Below are 18938 nucleotides of genomic sequence, written 5' to 3' on the forward strand. Positions count from 1 at the left end.
GTGTCCTTTTTATAAAATTACTAAGAGCAAAGCAGCAGCAGAGGCTTTTTAAAATTAGAGTGCTTGGAATATTTGAATAGTTTCTCAGCATATGGATACCTTTGCACTTGAAACATTTTGTAGTGAATTCTACTAGTCCAAAAAAAAAAAAAAAAAAAAAAGAAGAACGGAAAAGATAAAACTAGGTGAATATTTGTTACAGGTAAAAAAAATGACCCTTTAATATTAGTTTTCCACCCCCTTTTTAAAAGAGGGTCAGTATGGTGGCCTAGAAGCATGAAACAAACCTGTTATTTATTTACTTATTTTAATTTTTTTATAAAGTTGGAAACAAATTATATTTTTTTATTTCATAAAACGAATTTACATTAGCAGAACAAATGACCAAATACATTTACATTTTTAAAAAAAATTACAAAACACAAAACACTTTCACATGAACTGAGACAAATTTCTAAGTTTCAGAGCGCTTGTACAAATGACTAGACAAATGTACATTTTACCAAACAGTTTTACAAAGGATGAAAAAAAATTTATTCCACTCTTCTTGAAAGACTTTCCACAAGATTTTGGAGTGTTTTTTGGGGGGGGGGATCAGATGGGCAAATATGTTTGACACCAAGGCCTGGCTTGCAATCTCCAATCCAGTTCATCCCAAAGGAACTTGACTGGATTGAGGTTGGGTCCAGTCAAGTTCTTCCACACCAAACTCATAAAACCATGTCTTTATAGTCTTTTATTTGTGCACTGGGGTACAGTCATGTTACAGTAGAAACGGGCCTTACCCAAACTGTTGCCACAAAGTTGGAGGAATAGCATTGTCCAAAATGTCTTGGTATGCTGAAGCATCAAAATTACCTTTCACTGAAGATAAGGGGCCTTGCACAAACCCTGAAAAACAGCCCGATACCATTATTCCTCTTCCACCAAACATCACAGCTGGCACAATGCAGTCAGACAGCTAATGTTCTCCTGGCATCCACCAGACCCAGCTTCACCCATCTGCCAAACGGAGAAGTGTGATTTATCACTCCACAAAGTAAGTTTCAACTGCTCCACATTCCAGTGTCGGTGTTCTTCACAACACTCCATCTGATGCTTGGCATTGGACTTGTTGCTGTGAAGCTTAAATACAGCTGCTACACCATGGAAACCAATCCCGCACCGTTTTTGTGCTGACTGCCAGTGGGAGTTCAGAACTCTTCAGCTATGGAATCAGAAGAGTTGGTGACTTTACGCACCATGCGCCTTAGCAGTTGTTGACCGCACTCTGTGATTTTATGTGGTCTTCTGCTTCATGGCTGAGTTGGTGTTGTTCCTAAACACTTCCACTTTGTAATAATACCACTTACAGTTGTCTGTGGAATATCCAGCCAGGATGATATCATCGACCGTCATATCACAAAGGTGCCATCTTATCATAGTACCATGCCTTGAGACACTGAGCTCTTCAGAGCGACCCATTTTGTATCACAAATGTTTTCAAATGGAGACTGTGTGGCTGGGGGCTTGATTTCATACACCTATGAAAATGGGTCTGATTGAAATACTTGAATTCAGTAACAAGTGTGGCCAAACACTTTGAAACAGGTCAGACTCACATGCTCAAAACATATGAGAGAGGCTAAAACTATTGGGGTCAGAGGTTTGATCAGGGGGATGTTTCTTTGATATGTATTTTTTGACAAAATGCATTTAATTGGCTAATTTTTGACATTTTAAGAACCAAAACAAATAACTCTTCACTGCATGTATCAAAGATGTTACATTTCATCTTCATAAAAGAAAGAAAAACCCATAAAAAAAGCACAAAGTCCCTTTGATAAACAAATTATTTATTATAAAACATGAACTCTAAGGGTGTACTTGAAACAACTGTGTCATATCTCAATAATTTTAACATTAAGTTAAAAACAGACAGATTGTGGCTGAATAAAAACAGATCACATTGTTGTCACACAATCATTTCCAAATTCAAATTAAACTTTTCTTATGTTTGTAAGGCAAACAATAAAAACCTGCTTGGTTTAAAAAAATTCTGTGGTAGAAACAGTCACATAAAAAATCCAAGTCAAAGTTTTTTTTTCTTTTTAATCAACTTTGTCATCATGAACTCTCAGTCTGTCTTTAAAAACTCAGAAATTTTAGAAAAGTTTGCCTTCAGCCAAATCCAATTTTAAATCATCCACTTAAAGTTAAGGGCAATTATGCATAAAACATTTGAGACTAAAACTTTATCGGCAGTGTTAATATGACAGATTAGGATTATTTATAATAAATCCCAATCAACACTTTGATCTCTTTTTCAGTGGAGCACTTGAGTCTGAGTGAGCCGGCCTCATACTGTGGTCACCCTCATGACCACCTCTTGGTTTGCACTGTGCAGGTTGTTGGCTCTTAACTGGCTGAGGATGTGCAGAATCGTGTAGCCACAGTGGTGATGCAGAATAGTCCTGACATGACGGCTCGTCCTCTGTTCATTGTCCGTGACGCTGCTTCTCTCAACACGAGCAGTGCCTTTGCCGCTGGAGCTGACAGGGTCACCTAAGTCCTTCGATTTCTCATAATTCAGCACTTTCCACTTCTGGTTCACTGCCTGCCAGCGCTTAAAGATCCGGTAAACAGATGATCCTTCATGGATTATAAGGCCTGGGTATAAAGGACAAAGGGTGGGGGAGATCAGGGGCAGGAAACAGGGTTACATATAGACAAACACTTGTTTGTTTTAATACAAATCACAAAGTAGTGAAAGGTACGAGAGGTACAGAGTTGATAAGAACGATATGTACAGAAAAATAAAAAGATTACCTTGACAAGACTGGTTTGTTTGTGTTTGGGACTCAAGTTTTTAGAGAACACGTGTTGATTAAAAATCCTCTACAAATAAAGGCGAAACAAAAACAAAGACACTTGTGCAAAACGGACATTTAATGTAGAGATACACAGAATACATGAGACTACATGTATTTAGTTGCTCTAATGCCATTCTGCATGGTTCTATTTGTAACACTTTAGTCCGTTGGTCCTTCTGTTAGTCAGTCACTTAAATTCAGACTAAAACTTCACCGAAACACCTCCATGGATTGCAATGAATGTCTGAATTAACTTTTTTCTGTAGCACCTCATAAACTGACTCAATGAAACAGAAGCTCAACATTAAATGAAGAGAAATTCAACCTTTTAACCGTTCTAGATGTTCATAGACACAGTGCCTCGTCCTGAAAAGATTTTAGGCTACAAAAACCCTGATGAGCTCATATTTTTCAATGTTAACCTACATCACATCTGTAACATCTGCCTGGGGAAAGTGCAGTCAGATTCCCTAATCACTGCAGTTCTCCTTTCCTATCCTCTTACTCCCACCTTTCCTTAACCCCTGTGTTTTTCACTGAGGTTAGGGAAAGTGGATTGGAAAGAACGTATGAGGTAATTTTTTGGACTTTTCGGATATACTCCATGATGTGTGTGGCAGGGGGCGTGGAAGACTGCAGCAGACGAGGCACACTTGTCTTCAATCAGTTCATCTCCTCAGATATTAAAGCCTGTTCTTCACTCCACTTCTCTGCCAGATAATTCTGGCCTGCTACACTTCTTGCTAGTGTTGCTTCTTGAAACCTATGGACTTTTATCAGTGTTTGTCTTTGTTTTAAGTCTTCCTGTGCTTCGCTGCTGGTGATTTCTTGCCAATGTTTTTCAGTCAAGTTTTTGTCTTTGAGCTACCATTAGCCAACGTGCTCTCTGTCTCCACTGCATGCCCTTTTGTTGTTTTTTGGATAATAAACTCTTTACCATTTGCTACTGAGTCAGTCTTCTGTGGTTTGGGATCCTAGTTTACCAGTATGCAGCAGTCTGTCTTCTTAGCTCAGGGGTGTCAAACTCAATCACAGCAGGGACGGGATTCTGAATTCAGGTCTAACCTGAGGGCCTAACAGGATCAACTTTTTAACCATAAACTTTCCACCTCATTTTACCAGTAATAGAATATGAAAAAAAACAACTTTAGCACTGATGATAAATGATTTTGAAATTTAAAAAGAAAATTAAAACGATAAGTTTAAAGGCTCAAAATCTGAGAAAAGTACATTTATTTGTCCAAAAAGGTCAAAACATTAAATCAAAAGTCAAAATGTGATTCCAGTTTTTAAATGGAGTATCTAAAGGGTCAAACTATGGGATTATTAAGTCAGAGTTAGGAGTTAGTAAGTTAGTTGAAAACTTGAAATGAAATACAAAACAATTAGTTAAAAAGGTCAAAATATGACTTAAAATGCAAAATTATGAATCTAAAAGTTCAAAATAAGAAGTCAAAACTATGGGTTGAAATGCTCAAAGTATGAAATAAAAAGTCAGAATCCTAAGTTTTAGTCCTTATTGTGGGATGCAAAATTGAAAATGTGAAATCAATACACAAATTAATTTATTTTCCCATATTCCTAAATTTGTATCTTATTATTTTTACACCTTACTTTTTCAGATTGTATGACTTAACAAGGCTATGTTAAATAACCAAGGATAAATTTATATTTTAATACTTCATGAAATCTGCAGACCTCATACTGATGAGCCAGTCATAACAGAAATATTATGCAACCTTGAGGGCCTCGGGCAAGCTTTGGTCCCCGGGCCTTGAGTTTGACACCCCTGTCTTAGCTGATCTCCTGATTGTTCCTGCATTACCATAAAAAATTAGCTCTGCATAAGAACCAGTTGTTAGTACTTTGATTGTTCTCTGATTTTTCAAATGCACAGTATGATAATTCTGCTGCCAGAGGAATCTCAATCAAAACTACATGAAAATACGATGGGTAGAGGCGGGCTGCTCAGCTGCAAACACCATACTTGTCGTTTTGAATTCAAGACTCTGCACAATAGAAAACTGCATTCTAAAAGGTCTATTTACTGAGCTGTAATCCACCTTTTTGGTTTTATGGGTTAATTTCAAACAATAAGGAAGACAATCTGTTAAAAGCAATGTGGTTCGCATTGCGAGTGATCCTAAAATGCTTTAAAAGTAGCTTGTAGTGTTTCCCAGGAGGGGCACATGAATGAAATACAGCAAATGAACAGCAGCTTCCAGTAGCAGTTCACGTTTCTTTGTGTAGCAGTCTTTGATGTAGCATCTAGTGTTTCCACAGTTACGACAAATATTGTCACAGCAGCCCTTTTGTGGCAGTCACTGTACAGTACTTTAAAAAATAATAATCAGGACAGGAGTATTTTTTTAATAAGAAAGACATTTCACAGCAAAATTTTCACATTGTAAACCTTTAAGCCCCAATACAAGGACATTTTACTTGGAAGCCAAATTAGTAACACTTTATTTCAGACTGTTAAATGTTTGCATTATTTCCTGAGATGTTTCCCAGAAACTTAGAAATTTGGTGCAAATGACAAGAAAAGGTTTCCATTTAACAGAAATGCTACATTTATATTCACCAATCATTAGTTTATCAAAGAAAATATTTTATTTAATTTTATACTAGACTGTAGACTGCTCTACTCAATGCAGACTTATATACTTTTTAGATATAAATGACTTAGAATCACCAAATTATTTTAAATGGTGCTGAGATTAATTTATGTTTAAACTCTCATTTAAGTCCCAAGATGGCAGCCTCAGTGTGTGAGTCTCACCTATACAAACTATGTCCATGAAGCCATACATGCCATAGCAGATCTGGAAGAGAAGGTCCTGCCGCTGCCACTTGGCTGACGGGCTGAGCGATGACCACACTAACCAGGAGATACTGGCGATGAGGAACAAAGAGCCGAGGATGATGGCTGCAATCTGAACCTTCTCAATCACAGTCAGAGAAATGGACTGCCACTGGAAAAGAGAGTGAGACATACAAAAAGCTATGAAACATTAACCTGAAGAATGAAAACATAAAACATACTCTATACAATATTAATCTATATTAATTATTACTCAAAGATTAATCTCCTAATAGCCATGCTTTAACCTTGAGCTCCATATTTTCTGCACTTTAGAATATAATGGTATGATATGGTATGGCAGTATTGGTGTGGTATGGTTATCATTTAATAAGAAAACATCAGTATTGTCATTATAATGGTTTGAAACCAAACTATCTTTTTTTAAATTGTCTTTTTATTGACATTTGGAAAACATTGTGATAAACTGTGCCTCACTCACTTAGATATGAAACATACATGTCTGCTACAAGTTTCACAAAGGTATTAATGTAGACATAAAAAACTAACTAGAAGCAGAAAAGAAAAAACCTGAACAGACAGGGAGTGATCTTGTGAATGTCCTTTGTAATTTCCATCCATGTGTTTATAGTCGAGCTTTCCTGTAATAGCCACCTCTGTCTTTTGGCAGCCACCAGCTGAATATTCAGTAGATATTTGTCTTTTCTCCAACAGTTTCGTGGTATGTATAAGAGATAAATGGTCTTACAATTAAGAGTAACTTCACATTTAAAGATGTCTTTTAGAGCTCTATGTATTCTCTTTCAGTAGTCTTTGATTACAGTGCAGTCCCAAAATAAATGGTAATGGTTCACCTTTTCTCCAACATACAGAGTTTTGTCATGATGAAGAAACTGAACTAATGATATTCTCATTAATGAACTTCTCTTGTCTTGTCTCTTAAAATCTCTCCAGTCTCACATTTCAAGCAGTTCAGGGAAAAGACTGTTTAACATTAAAAAAACCTGCAGCACTGCTAAATGCTTAATTCTAAATTCCAACTGAAAATCAGTCTTCAAGTCAGGGTGAGGCGACAACGGTGTACGGCCTCAAAAATTAATGTAACACGTATGGAAGATGCTGTATCACATGTGTGGTAAGGGCAATGCGGAGTCAAAGCAGTCAACACAGCAGCAAAGACAGCAACAGCAGAACAATATAAAGACAAAACTGATGAACCAGAACTCTCCACATCTGTCTGCTGTGTTACTGTCATTGCACAGAGACAAACATGTTGATCAAACCAGCTGGGACTGATAAAGTATGTTTCTGATATTGATGCATAAACCTTCAAAATTGGCCAAATTAAAAAAAGATGAAGAATGGGTCATTTGCAACTTGTCTTTTCCTTATCAGCTGTAATGATGACATCTACGAATGCATTTGGCTGAAAGCAATCGGTTGACACTCAGTCCACTGGGAGCATTTTTTCTGTGAATGGAGGGAACTATTGGAGAAATATAGTGCAGATGATACTGATTTGGCCGCTGGTCAACAGTCTGAGATGATCTGTTGTCACTATTGAATGTTGATGTTTATTATCTTAGTTTTGAGCTCAGAACTATCACCATATTCTGGATGGTTGGATGCCTACCCAAACATACAGTGATATCGCAAGTATATCTCTGGCCTTCGTCTCACTGAGCCACCACAGCTAAAAATGTATCATGGCTAATAAAACCTATTGTTACCGAATCATTCAGTTATACTCTTTCAAATCAATTATCCATAATTTTCCATTCATAATATTCGTTTAGAGTTTGTCACGCACAAAAGAGCAACCAAGAGAAGGAGGATTTTGTCTGATCATGTCTGCGCTCCTGTTTCAAAGGCTGGATTCACGTGCTCACACTGTCTGTTTATCTACAGTCCATGTGCCTAACACTTTGGTTAAATCATGTGCCAGTTTTCTGGAGCATGCAGTGACTATAAAATCTATTCTTGGAATCTTCTGAGAAGTCCTTATCACTTTCTTGTTCTCCATTTGTCCATATAAAACTAGATAAACAACTATGAGACTGGCTACTGAATCTTTATTTGCCAACAGCAATATGGAGCTAAGATGAGAAGCTAATCTAATAAATGCCATCCATCTATTCATTATCTACCATGGAGTCACAGGGGGTGCTGGAGATGATTCCAGTGGTCATTGGGCAAGAGACGGTGCAGAGTACCCCCTGGATTTATTGCCAGCTAATCATGGGGCTGACATACAGAGAAAAACAAGCAGATATGCTCACACTCACACCTACTGGCAATTAAGCATCACCAATTAACTCGGCAAGCATGTCTTAGGACTGTGGGACTCTTTGGCCTGCGGGAGGAAGCCAGAGTACCCCCCCCAAAAAACAGAGCATGCGCCAGAAGAACAGACTCTGCACAGAAAGGAACCGTTTGATGTGATCTGCCTCACTGTGCTGCCTGGTATGAAAACTTTGCCCACATCAAATTCACCTCATGATCAATAATCTCTACTGGGGCTCTTGTACTTTTCTGCCAGTGTGCGTTGCTGTGAATCTAGACTTAATGCTAACAGTTCATTGAATCTTTCCAACTCAGTGAGTGTTGTTTCCTCTGTAGATTTTTAAAATGGAGACAGAAAGATGGACAGAGTGTACCTGCAGGGGGTTTTTGGTGCTGATGGCCAGGACCTGGTATTTGAAGAAGCAGAGCTCACAGCTCCAGGAGCCTCTCTCACTGATCCAGCGGATAAGGCAGGACTGGTGGGTGCAGCGCACCGAGCCATCACACCGACAAGGGCTCAACAGCTCCCCCTAGAGGACACAAAATGCAGCTGCATTAGATGCAGATATTCAAGAAAAAAGATAACAGACTGATATAAGGCCAAACACATTAAAACTGGTATAAAACTATACTGAACACATGCAGCTGGAATGAAGAGGTTTGAAATGATGTCATCATTGAAGTAAAGTCCAAATACATTTGAGAGGGAATTACTACAAGAAAAAGGCAAATTTTGATCGAATTTGGTGCATTTTTAAAATTATTTAATTTGGGCATTTAATGTCTATATTGATAGCGAGAGCAATAGGATAGGGCAGGGGTGTCCGGAGGGCCAAAGAAGGCCTCCATTTTTCATGCAGTAAATTCTAGCACTAAAAGAAAACATGGCCCACAGTAGTCCATGAAATGTGTGCTCATCTGAACTGTACTTTTAGTTTCTACTTTGACAAGAAGAATTTATCTTGTTTTCACATCTAAATTTAGATGACAGGGTAACTGTAAATCATACTGACAACTGAAATAATTATACCTTGATTTTTTTAATGCTCTGATAAATGAAAACAAAAGGATTATGGCAGCCAATAACAGCATTCCTGTGCTTCTCCATCTGCTCCATCTCAAGGTTCGATTCACAAAGCATATCATGCTTGTCATTTTCAAGCACCAACACTCCTATAAAGTCTGGCAGCTTTGTGCAGTTTTCTCTTGTTTTGAGTCTGAATGTGTAGATGAGATGCGAGTGTCTCCCCTCCCTTCTGCATGGAGCATCATTTTCATGTTGACCAGAGGTGGACAGCCAACCTGGGCCCCCCTAAAACCTGATCAGCTGTCCCAAATTCTTTGGCTGGTAATTTCTTGTGTCAGCCACTGATGTGGTGGCTACTGTTTTTCTTGAAGCATATTCAATTACCAAGCACATCCTAAACTATTGGTACAATTTAATTAAATATAAAGTTAAATGTTAGTTAGCTTTATATTTTTATGAATGCGGCCCTAATTGGAAGAAAGTTTGGACACCCCTGGGAGAGGGGGTAAAGTTGGAGACAGGTATGAGAGACATATAATTAATAATGAGTTGAATATCAAATAAAAACATGGTCATTTGGTGAGCTTTAAGCTGAAATCTACACAATGTTTAAAAATCCTAAAGATGCAAGTCTGCACATGACCATTCTTAAATGTGCACAGCTGTGTTCAACTATGCCTTAACCACCCTCAGGTGCAGTGGGGTCCCTGGTCTCTGGCACCTTTATTTTGGGAGTTGCAGGCTTTTTGGTAACCCCTGGTTTGGAGAATAACTTCATTAGACCGTGTTTTAGCTTGTAGCCTTCATCAAGTTCCCTAAAGAAGGCTACGTGGTTGTGCCAAAATTAACTACTTCAGTCTGTGGGGACTGATATGCAGGAAAGGAGCCACTGGCTGGAATTAACCAACATACATGGGGCACAACCTAACCCAAGGCCATCTGCATCCCAAATCTGGTTCATTTCTAAAATGAAATCCAGATTGTTGTAGTGAGACAAAGATAGAAAAAAAAAGAGTTCATAATTACCAGTTATCATTTGTATATTTTTATTGTGTTGTTAACAAGCAAGTTTAGGGTTTAGTTGCATTACATTGCCTCTTTTTTAGAAGAACTGACAGCTGATGTATAGTCCCGTCTCTTTATTTCTCTAGTTCTATGGATTAAATAACATTTAATGTGTGACACTGTATGGATTTATTAGCTACAGTATAAAGGAGCTGTATAGTTTTACCATGAATCCTCTGTTCCTGTGCTTTTAGGGTTTGTTGTTGATCCCCTACAGCTTTATACTTTTCTTAGTTATTCACAAATCTGTGTTGTTTTTTTTTACAGATCCTGTGTCTTTTACTTCTTCATTCAGTCCATATCTGGTCTTGCTTTGTTTTAGCTGAGGTGGTATGAAGCTAGAAGTTGTCTGCTGTCACCATTGTTCCTCTCTGAGTGTTTTTTTTTCTGTCTGGAAGCTCAGGAGGTGAGATCAAAGCTCCCACATCTCTACTACACTTTGCATTCATTTTCAGTGCCAGCTTTCTGCCATTTTTATGCTTCTTTGAATTCATAGAAACAAACCGTCAATTTTGTCCTAACCTTGCAAGAATGTAGGGCAGTGTTCTGATTGATATGATATATTTGATATCATACATCAGTACGTGTTTAAATTAGCACCAAAAGTAATCACTTGACTACTCTGCTTGGCTTCTCTGCTTCACTGTCATTCATAAGTATGCGTCATTCTTTGCCTGTATTGATGACCGGACAGAGTTATGTACACATCTCTGCCCCAGTGTATTTTTGCTACAGCTACAGTTCCTTTATGGCATGCAGGGAGAAGGTTTTTAAAGATGACACCATAACTTTTATCTCTTCGGCATGACTTCTCTGATTGCCTAATGAATGTATAAGACCTCAGGAGTAATGATCAGTATTTGCAGAAATAGTTAGAGTAAAAGGTACAATATGTAGAATTGTAAAGACAACATTTATTAAAAAATAACTCTTATATCTACTTTTTAGTTGAGTACTTGCATTACCCCAAATATGTCCAACAGTTTTGAAAGCCAGAGAAACTCTATCTTTCCATAGTTGTAACAGTGGTCTCCACCGGCAGAGCCCAAGTGACGGACATAATTTGTTTATTGTTGCCATGGAAGCGCTGGATGTTATATTAAGACTGCTACATAAAGAACTCGTACTGTAGGCTGCTGTTCTGTTGCTGTATCCCATTCATGTTTTGCTTTTTTGTGTTGGAACTTACTTAATGAGTGCCACCTTTATGGCTAATTAAAGAATAAAATCAAGTGCATCTTACTATCTGGAGGAACATTCAATTATTTTGTATTACCTTCTATCAGTTGTGCATGTCCACCTAAAGAACATGTGTTAAACTTTGAGCTGTGGACATTTAACACGTGAAACAAAAGAGGACTAAAAGAGAGTGTACTTGTTTTGACAAAGTTAGCAGTCTACCATTGAAAACCTTTATCTAGGTACAATCCTGCTTCTCTCTGTCACTTTCCTGCAACCTCAAAAGAAATCACAGGACATCTGGCTAAGGTTTTTGTTGTCGGTGTGAGACTCCCTGAGGCCCCTTGGACTGACAACACCCTTACACTTCTCACTTTATTTCCCGTCTGACTCCAGGTGATGTGCTGGTCTTTAATTAGTTTGATATCTGAAGGGGGTAGAATAAAACTTCACTGACGCCCAGTGAAGTCTGCCTCTTTCAGGTTGATTTGTCCATGAGTTTGGTGTGTTCAGACCTCCTATGCTTAAAAAGAATAGCATTACATTAAAAAAAAAAAAAACACTTAAACTTTACTTTGAACTTGTCTGATCACCTTTATGTGAGACACCTGAGCTGTACTTTGTTTGACCTACATAAAGGTAACAGAGTAACAGGGACTGCTGAACAGTGTGCAGGTTATTCAGCTCATTCACTTCCTCACTCAAATCTCCAGGAATAACAATGAGTACGGGTGTCTTTTATGGTGAGAAATCTATCTCTAACACATTTTTTTTGTCCTTAAAAAAATGACCTATTTTCTCACATCAGATACTGAATCTATTACTGCCAGAGAGACTTCTCTTGTTCACACATAAATAAAAAGCTACTCCTGTTTTTCCCCCGCCTATTCTTAACCAATGCCCTCCATCTGCTCACCGCTATTTTAAGACTCCTGTTGATACATTCACTCTTTTTCCTTTTTTTTAAATCAAACATGATTTTTGCTTTTATCTGTGCAGGCTACATCCACTTATAGAAACATATTACTGTTTAGTATTGATGTACAATGACTTGTATCTCCATCATGAAATGTGTACATCTAATTTTGTTGAAATGACTAAAAGAGTATTACTTAAAGCTCCTGTCCAGAAATTTAATTTTCTATGATTTTTTTTTGTTTTACAGCGTGTTGTAACTTACTTTGTCTGAAACCTACACTGAAGCAGGGATTCTTGAAAATAACTTTATAGACAATAACAATGTCTTCACTGGTTATTATTAAAATTATTCCCTTTTATCACATAATGCACTGATTATGGTATACACGCTAGCATCAGGCCCAACAACTCTAAAAAAAAGCTTTTTTTAATATTTTAATGCTGTTGCTGACATACACATTTAAGAAATGGGGCCTGCATGACATGTTACATACTTATTATCACCTTCTATGATTAAAGGACTAATGTTGCAGCAGGACTTTGAAAAACCTGTCCATGCATTTATCTTCAGTCGAGTTGACTATACTGTTTTAGTATCTTTACTGGTCTGCCTAGAAAGTCAGTCAGACAGCTGCTGCTTGACATCACTCCTGCCTTGGGTTCTTTACACTGGCTCCCTGTCTCTTAGAGAATAGACTTTAGAAAATTCCTGTTAGCCTATAAAGCGCTGAATGGGTTAGGCCCAAAATACATCAGACCTTGTAGTACAGTATGAACCATCCAGACTGCTCAGGTCATCTGGTGCAGGTCTGCTCTGTGTCCCCAGAGTCAGAACTAAACAGGGAGAAACTCCCAGAAAACATCAGGTCTGCTGAGAGTCTGAGCTCTAATAAATCAAGGTTAAAGACACACCTGTTCACTGCTGCCTTTGACTATAATTGATCACTTTTTCTATTCTAACTACAACTCTGCATTGTATCTTTTTGGGGTTTATTTGCTGTCTTCACTTTCACTTTTTTTCTTTTAAAATGATTCTATTGTGTTTCTTTTTTCCCTTTGTCATTGTATTTTAATGTCTTGCCTTGTTGCTGAAATGTACTACACAAATAAACTTGCCTTGCCTTACTAACACTGACAAGCACAGGACATTGCCAGAACAGGAACAGGTATGAACAAACACGTATGTTCCTGCTTTATTGGTAGTATGACCCAAAACTGGAACTAACACTTAGGATGTCTTAGCCTCGTTTGTCTTTTGAGAGTTCCCTATATTCAAGGAGAATCTGGCTCTGAATAAGGCTGCACTGATGCATATGCACTGATAGGGCTGCAGTGATTAAAATGGGTAACAGCCAAGGGCTGACAGAAAGTTTGGAAGGCTGTTCATCATTTTGACAAACTGGAATAATGAGGATGACCCTTGTGTCCCAGCACACTTGCACAGACTGATGCACAGACCTCTATTTTACACACACGGCCCATTACAGAGGCTATTATATCTATTTAAAAAAGCATTTAACTGGTAGCCTGTGGGCTCTATCACTGACTTTGATGCTGTGGGTTACTGAATATGCATCATTATCTGTGCTTACAGCATGCTGAAAGGCAAGGATGGAGTTGTTTGAGGGTCTGTCAAAGAGGACTACAGCTGCCGTTTTGGTGCAGCGACTACAGCTTCAAACTTTGCGCAGAGTTTGAGCTGGCTGCGCAAACTGTAGACACAGTTTCATAAATGGTTGCTTTGAATTTAGATTTTAAATAATTGTTTTTTATGAATTATTTTGCATGCATCTCTGTGCTGCCACTGTTAAGAATCATGGACATACAAAAGCTAAGTACTACACAGTTAATTCTGGAAAATAAGGCTCTTTATATGCAAATAACCTGATTACAAAAAGAGTGACAGCCTTGTGCAAAAAAAGATGAGAGCGGGTTCTGAATGCACTGTAGTGTTTGTGAAATTACACAGCAAACTTTCCAGGGATCAGAGGTATGACTTAATAAATAAGAGTCACATCTGTCACTCTCTAAATTCTAAATCAGAAAACTAAAATTCTGAAATACATTTGAGTTATTTTTAAAGATAAACCTATTTAAAAAGGCAATACAGTGATAGAAGGTATTAGTAAAAATGTCTAACAGCAGTGGAATAGCATACATGACCTGAGGTTGACCTGTTTGACCTGACTTCCCTCAGCTGAGCACCACATAGTTTAAGATTTCATGACCCAGTGAGGACATGAGCTGCTGAGGTGCCTTTAGGTTCCTTATGGAGACCAGGGTGCTGTTGAGAAGCTGCATCCCTTGCTAAAGCAATTGATTGAATGGTAATCTCTGAAGTATTTAAGCACCTGTGAGGAGATTTTACTTGATAAGGAAAAGGCTTAAAAATAATACTGATGCCTTTTTATGTCCTACAAAAACAAACAAGGCCATCAGTGGTAAATGATTTCATCTATAGTGTCATTTTTAATGCTTGTATTTGCTGCCACATGGAGGTAAATGTACATCAAATAATTAAAATGAGCAATATGTCTGCCAGTGTTTAAAGAAGGCAGGCTATGATTTTTCAGTCTCTTTTTTGGGGTCTAAAAACAGTTCACAAGAAAGAGCAGCAAAGAGAAAAAAGACATCACTTTGTCCACAGGGGGCGCCAAAATGAACACAACTAAAAGTTCCTCATAGGAGCTTTAACCATACCTTCTCTGGCCCCTGGAAGCAGATCCGGCACTGCGGGGATCGCATACCGCTCTCTGACAGACTTGGAAGAGAAGCTGCTTCCAGGCCACCACTTCCTCCTGCTGATCCCTGAGGTTTGGCTCCTTCCTCAAAAGCCAGGCTTCGTGTCCTGGGGTCGGAGCCGTAGTACTCCTCCTCATCATCCAGGTGAGAGCAGTTCAGAGGTGAACAACCACAGACCCCCACAGAGAAACCTCTCATACTGGTCTGTGTGTCGGGGTCTGTGCCTGCGTCAGTCCTCCTGCTGGATCCGGATCGCATCAGTACCAGCACTTTGAGTTCATTGAAAAACATCCGGAGCCGATACTTAAACATTCTTCATCAGCTTTACTTCACAGGCAGCCCTGCTCCAAGAGACTGTCTTCAGCTTGGTTGTCCCAGGTCCATCATAAATCATTATAGTGTTGATGATGATGATGTTTATGACTACTACTATTGTTATGACACCTGGACCATTTAAAACTAGTAAATTTATTTGTTTAAAAGCAGGTCTCGGTCAAAAAAGCATGCAAGCATTATGATAGGCTATTCGATCAGCCCATAGCTCTTTGCATATCCTGTTGTTATAGCATGTGCACCTCCGTCCAGCCAATGGGGAGGGATTATTTTTCATACATAGAGGCGTTTTCTTTCGTGATTCAATGGAGGCTGTAAACCACAAAGTGTGAAGTACCAACATGAAAGTCTCAGGGGTCCAGCAGAAACTCTCCATGTCTACATTTTCACTCCGGTTGCTTGTTAATAGCTGCCACGAGCTTCAAATGGGTGTTTCAAGGCCACACGAGCTGCCCGCGAGGCAAAATGTTGCTGTCTTTTCTTCATCGGGTGAGACACCAGCGACAGGATCTGAGGAGGGTGGGGGGATACTGAATCCTTCAAATCATTAAGTCAAAATACGTTTTGTAGTCGTATTTCTTATTTACCTGAAAAAAGGTAGAATTATGCAAGGTAAAAAACGAGACTCCTTTGTTGTCTCGCGGTGGCATCCATTGGTTCGTCAGTTTCTTCTTCGCTTTTTCCAGGTAGATCAAACGGATTTCGTCCTACACCTTCCCGCCTTAAGGAGGTCCGAAATAAAGTCGAAAAGTTAGAATTCAGCAAGCTGCGCCAAAAAAGGCTTGGAAAAGTAACAGTAAATCAAGTACTAAAATATAGACAGGCTATTTCACGACAACTAGCGAAGCTTCAGTTTTCTTTTCCCGACCATCTTTGCGCCATAAATCAGGAAGAGGAAGGGTGACAGACACGGTTTCCTGAAAAAAATAAATCAAATGTCCTGTCCTTATGAGTTGTTAAATCCAGCCTTACTTCATCATCGTCTTCGTCGTCATCATCACATCTTCACCAAGGCCCCCCTAAGTCAGTGGGACTATACTTCACACGGTAGAGCTGTCGCGATGCATTCAGGGTCCCCAGGAACCTAAAACTTGGTCTTCAGTTGTTGATGTTCAGGCTCGGGGGTTACAACACTGACTTCTCTATCTTCATTGTTGAAGGCTGCAGTATTACGACGAGGCGTCACTCTGGAGCAGCAGAAATGAAACCCCATCATCCCGAGTCTGAAGCAGCGCGCCGACAGAGGCTGCTGTCCAGGGTGCTGATAATCAAGTGACGTGGTTGAGGCCACGTGCTGATAAATGCATGTGATGATGGAGGAAGGAAAAATAGAAAAAGCGATTGTGTTTGTCCGTGTGCATTTCATGTGTCACACAACTAAAAAAAACACTTATTGGTTTGTAGAGAAAATTATTTGCTTGATGTTTTTAAATCGGCTAACGAAAAGGACGGCCCTGGAGGGGAGACCGGGGCGATGGGCTATTTTTGAGGGTTGGGAACTGCTTTTACTCCACTGTAAATAGTTTCAACACAATCTGGGTGCACACCTTTCATCTCTGACGGCCATTCTTACAAACGGTTCATCTGAGATGCCTATACAGTGTCTAAGAACAAAAATACATGGAAAAACTTTGGAATTAAATTTGGGTTAAACTTCCATTTTCGCGTAAAGGTTGAATAACAAAAGTGTTCTATTTTTTCTTAATCACAATGAATTACTGAATTTTAGTAGCTAGTTGTGATTAATCTTGATTATTCGCACCTTTTAAATCACATTTTAAAATTCCACTATTTTGCATTTTAAACTGCTTTTGTGTCATTTTTTCTGTTTTATTCAGAAATCTTAAACTAAAGGTAACTGACTTCCTGTTTGGATATAGGCCTGTTTTTATACAGTTGCAACCAAAATTATTCAACCCCCATTGGAAATGAGGTTTATTGTGAAAATTTACAGACTTTCTGCTTTTTGCAGGGAACAAATCAAACATAAGTAATTGAAATAGCTCAACACAATGAATGCTTCAAGTGGCTTCCCAAAATTTCACCTGAAAATGCAACTTATATTGACATCTCCAGTCTCAAAATTATTCAACCCTTCATGACAAGCATCTTTAGTACTTAGCAGAGCACCCTTTTGCTTCTATGACCTGCTCCAAATGAGATGCATACCCAGACACCAGCTTCTGGCTGCATTCCTGAGGAATCTTAGCCCATTCCTCATGTGCAAACCTCCAGTTCAGTAATATTCTTGGGTCAGCATGCTGCAACCACCTTCTTCAAATCCTACCCGAGATTTTCTATGGGGTTCAAGCCAGGCAACTGTGATGGCCGTTGTAGAATCTTCCAGGACTTCTTCGGCAGACAAGTCTTGGTGGAATTGGAGGTATGCTTGGGGGTCATGATCCTGCTGGAAGGTCCAATGTCGCCCAAGCTTCAGTTCCCTCACAGATGGCACAATGTTTCTTTGTAGATTTCAAGATACTTTTATGAATCCATCTTGCCTTTCACACGCTGCAGGTTTCCAGTGCCAGAGGATACAAAGCAGCCCCAGAGCATCGCTGAGCCACCTCCATGCTTAACTGTGGGCATAGTGTTCTTTTTAGCGTATGCTCATTCTTCCTCCTCCAGCCATACCACTGATCCATCGTGCCCAAAGTTCCAATTTTGTTTTATCGCTCCACAGAACAGACCCCAAAAACCTTTGTGGCTTATTTCTATGATTTTGCATTTTCAGTTGAATTTGGAGAAACCACTTGAAGCATTTGTTGTGTTTAGCTATTTCAATTGCTTTTGTTTCATTTGTTCCTTTCAAACAGCTGACAGTCTGTATTTTTTTTTTTTTTTACAATAAACCTGATTTGAAAATGGGGTTGAATAATTTTGATTGCAACTGTAGGTAAATCCGAGACTGTAATATGAAATCAACCACAGAAAAAAGAACTTGTTATGGATTGAAAAGGAAATAAGAGGAAAATATAAAGGTTAATGTTTGATAACACAAGGCGTGATTTTTTTGGTTTGATGAGACCAAAATGGTGCTTTTTGGCCATCAGACAAAATGCTGTTTGGCAGGCACCAAACACTGCATCACCACAAACACACCATCCCCACCGAGAAGCACGTTGGTGGCAGAATCATGTCGTAGGGATATTTCTCAGCAGACAGCCCTGGAAGGCTAGTGAGGGTAGATTCTAAAATGGAAGTGGGCAATAAGCTTCAAAGAAATGGTTTAAAGACAACAAGAATGAATGTTCTGGAGTGGCCAAGTCAAGACCTGAATCCAGAGAGTTTCTGGCTGGACTTGAAAAGGGCTGTTAACACCTGATCCACATGCAATCTGACATAGCTTGAGCAGTTTTGCAAAGGAGTCACACAGACTCAGTGCTGTGATTGCAGCCAAAGTTGCATGTACTAAATACTGAATTAAGGGGTGAATACACGCAAGGACAAAATTATCAGCCCCCCTATGGAAATTTCATTGATTTAAACATTTTTTCCAAGTGCTGTTATACAAAGAAAATAATCTTTAAAACAGATTTTTCAACCATCATAGTTTTATTTTGGATGCAGAAATTATTTTACTTTGAACACAGAAATGAAAATATTCCACAAAAAACAAAAACTGCAGTCATTTGTTGAAGTTTTCAACAAGTCTCTGATACATCTTCTGAGGAATCTCAGCCCATTCCTCTTCGGCAAATTTCTCGAGCTCCTC

General features: G+C 38.9%; 1 protein-coding gene across 1 annotated transcript; it reads right to left on the minus strand.

Annotated features, from left to right (window-relative positions):
- Positions 1–1878: 1878 nt before the first annotated feature.
- Positions 1879–15202, minus strand: LOC121507414 (E3 ubiquitin-protein ligase MARCHF9-like). Its single transcript, XM_041783726.1, has 4 exons — positions 14849–15202; positions 8334–8489; positions 5635–5827; positions 1879–2649 (listed from the first exon to the last, which is right to left on the minus strand). The coding sequence occupies exons 1-4, from the start codon at positions 15200–15202 to the stop codon at positions 2339–2341; spliced, it is 1014 nt and encodes a 337-aa protein (XP_041639660.1). The 3' UTR covers positions 1879–2338.
- Between the last annotated feature and the right edge of the window lie 3736 nt (positions 15203–18938).

The sequence above is a fragment of the Cheilinus undulatus genome, linkage group 3 (assembly GCF_018320785.1).
Source record: "Cheilinus undulatus linkage group 3, ASM1832078v1, whole genome shotgun sequence".
Lineage (NCBI taxonomy): Eukaryota > Metazoa > Chordata > Actinopteri > Labriformes > Labridae > Cheilinus > Cheilinus undulatus.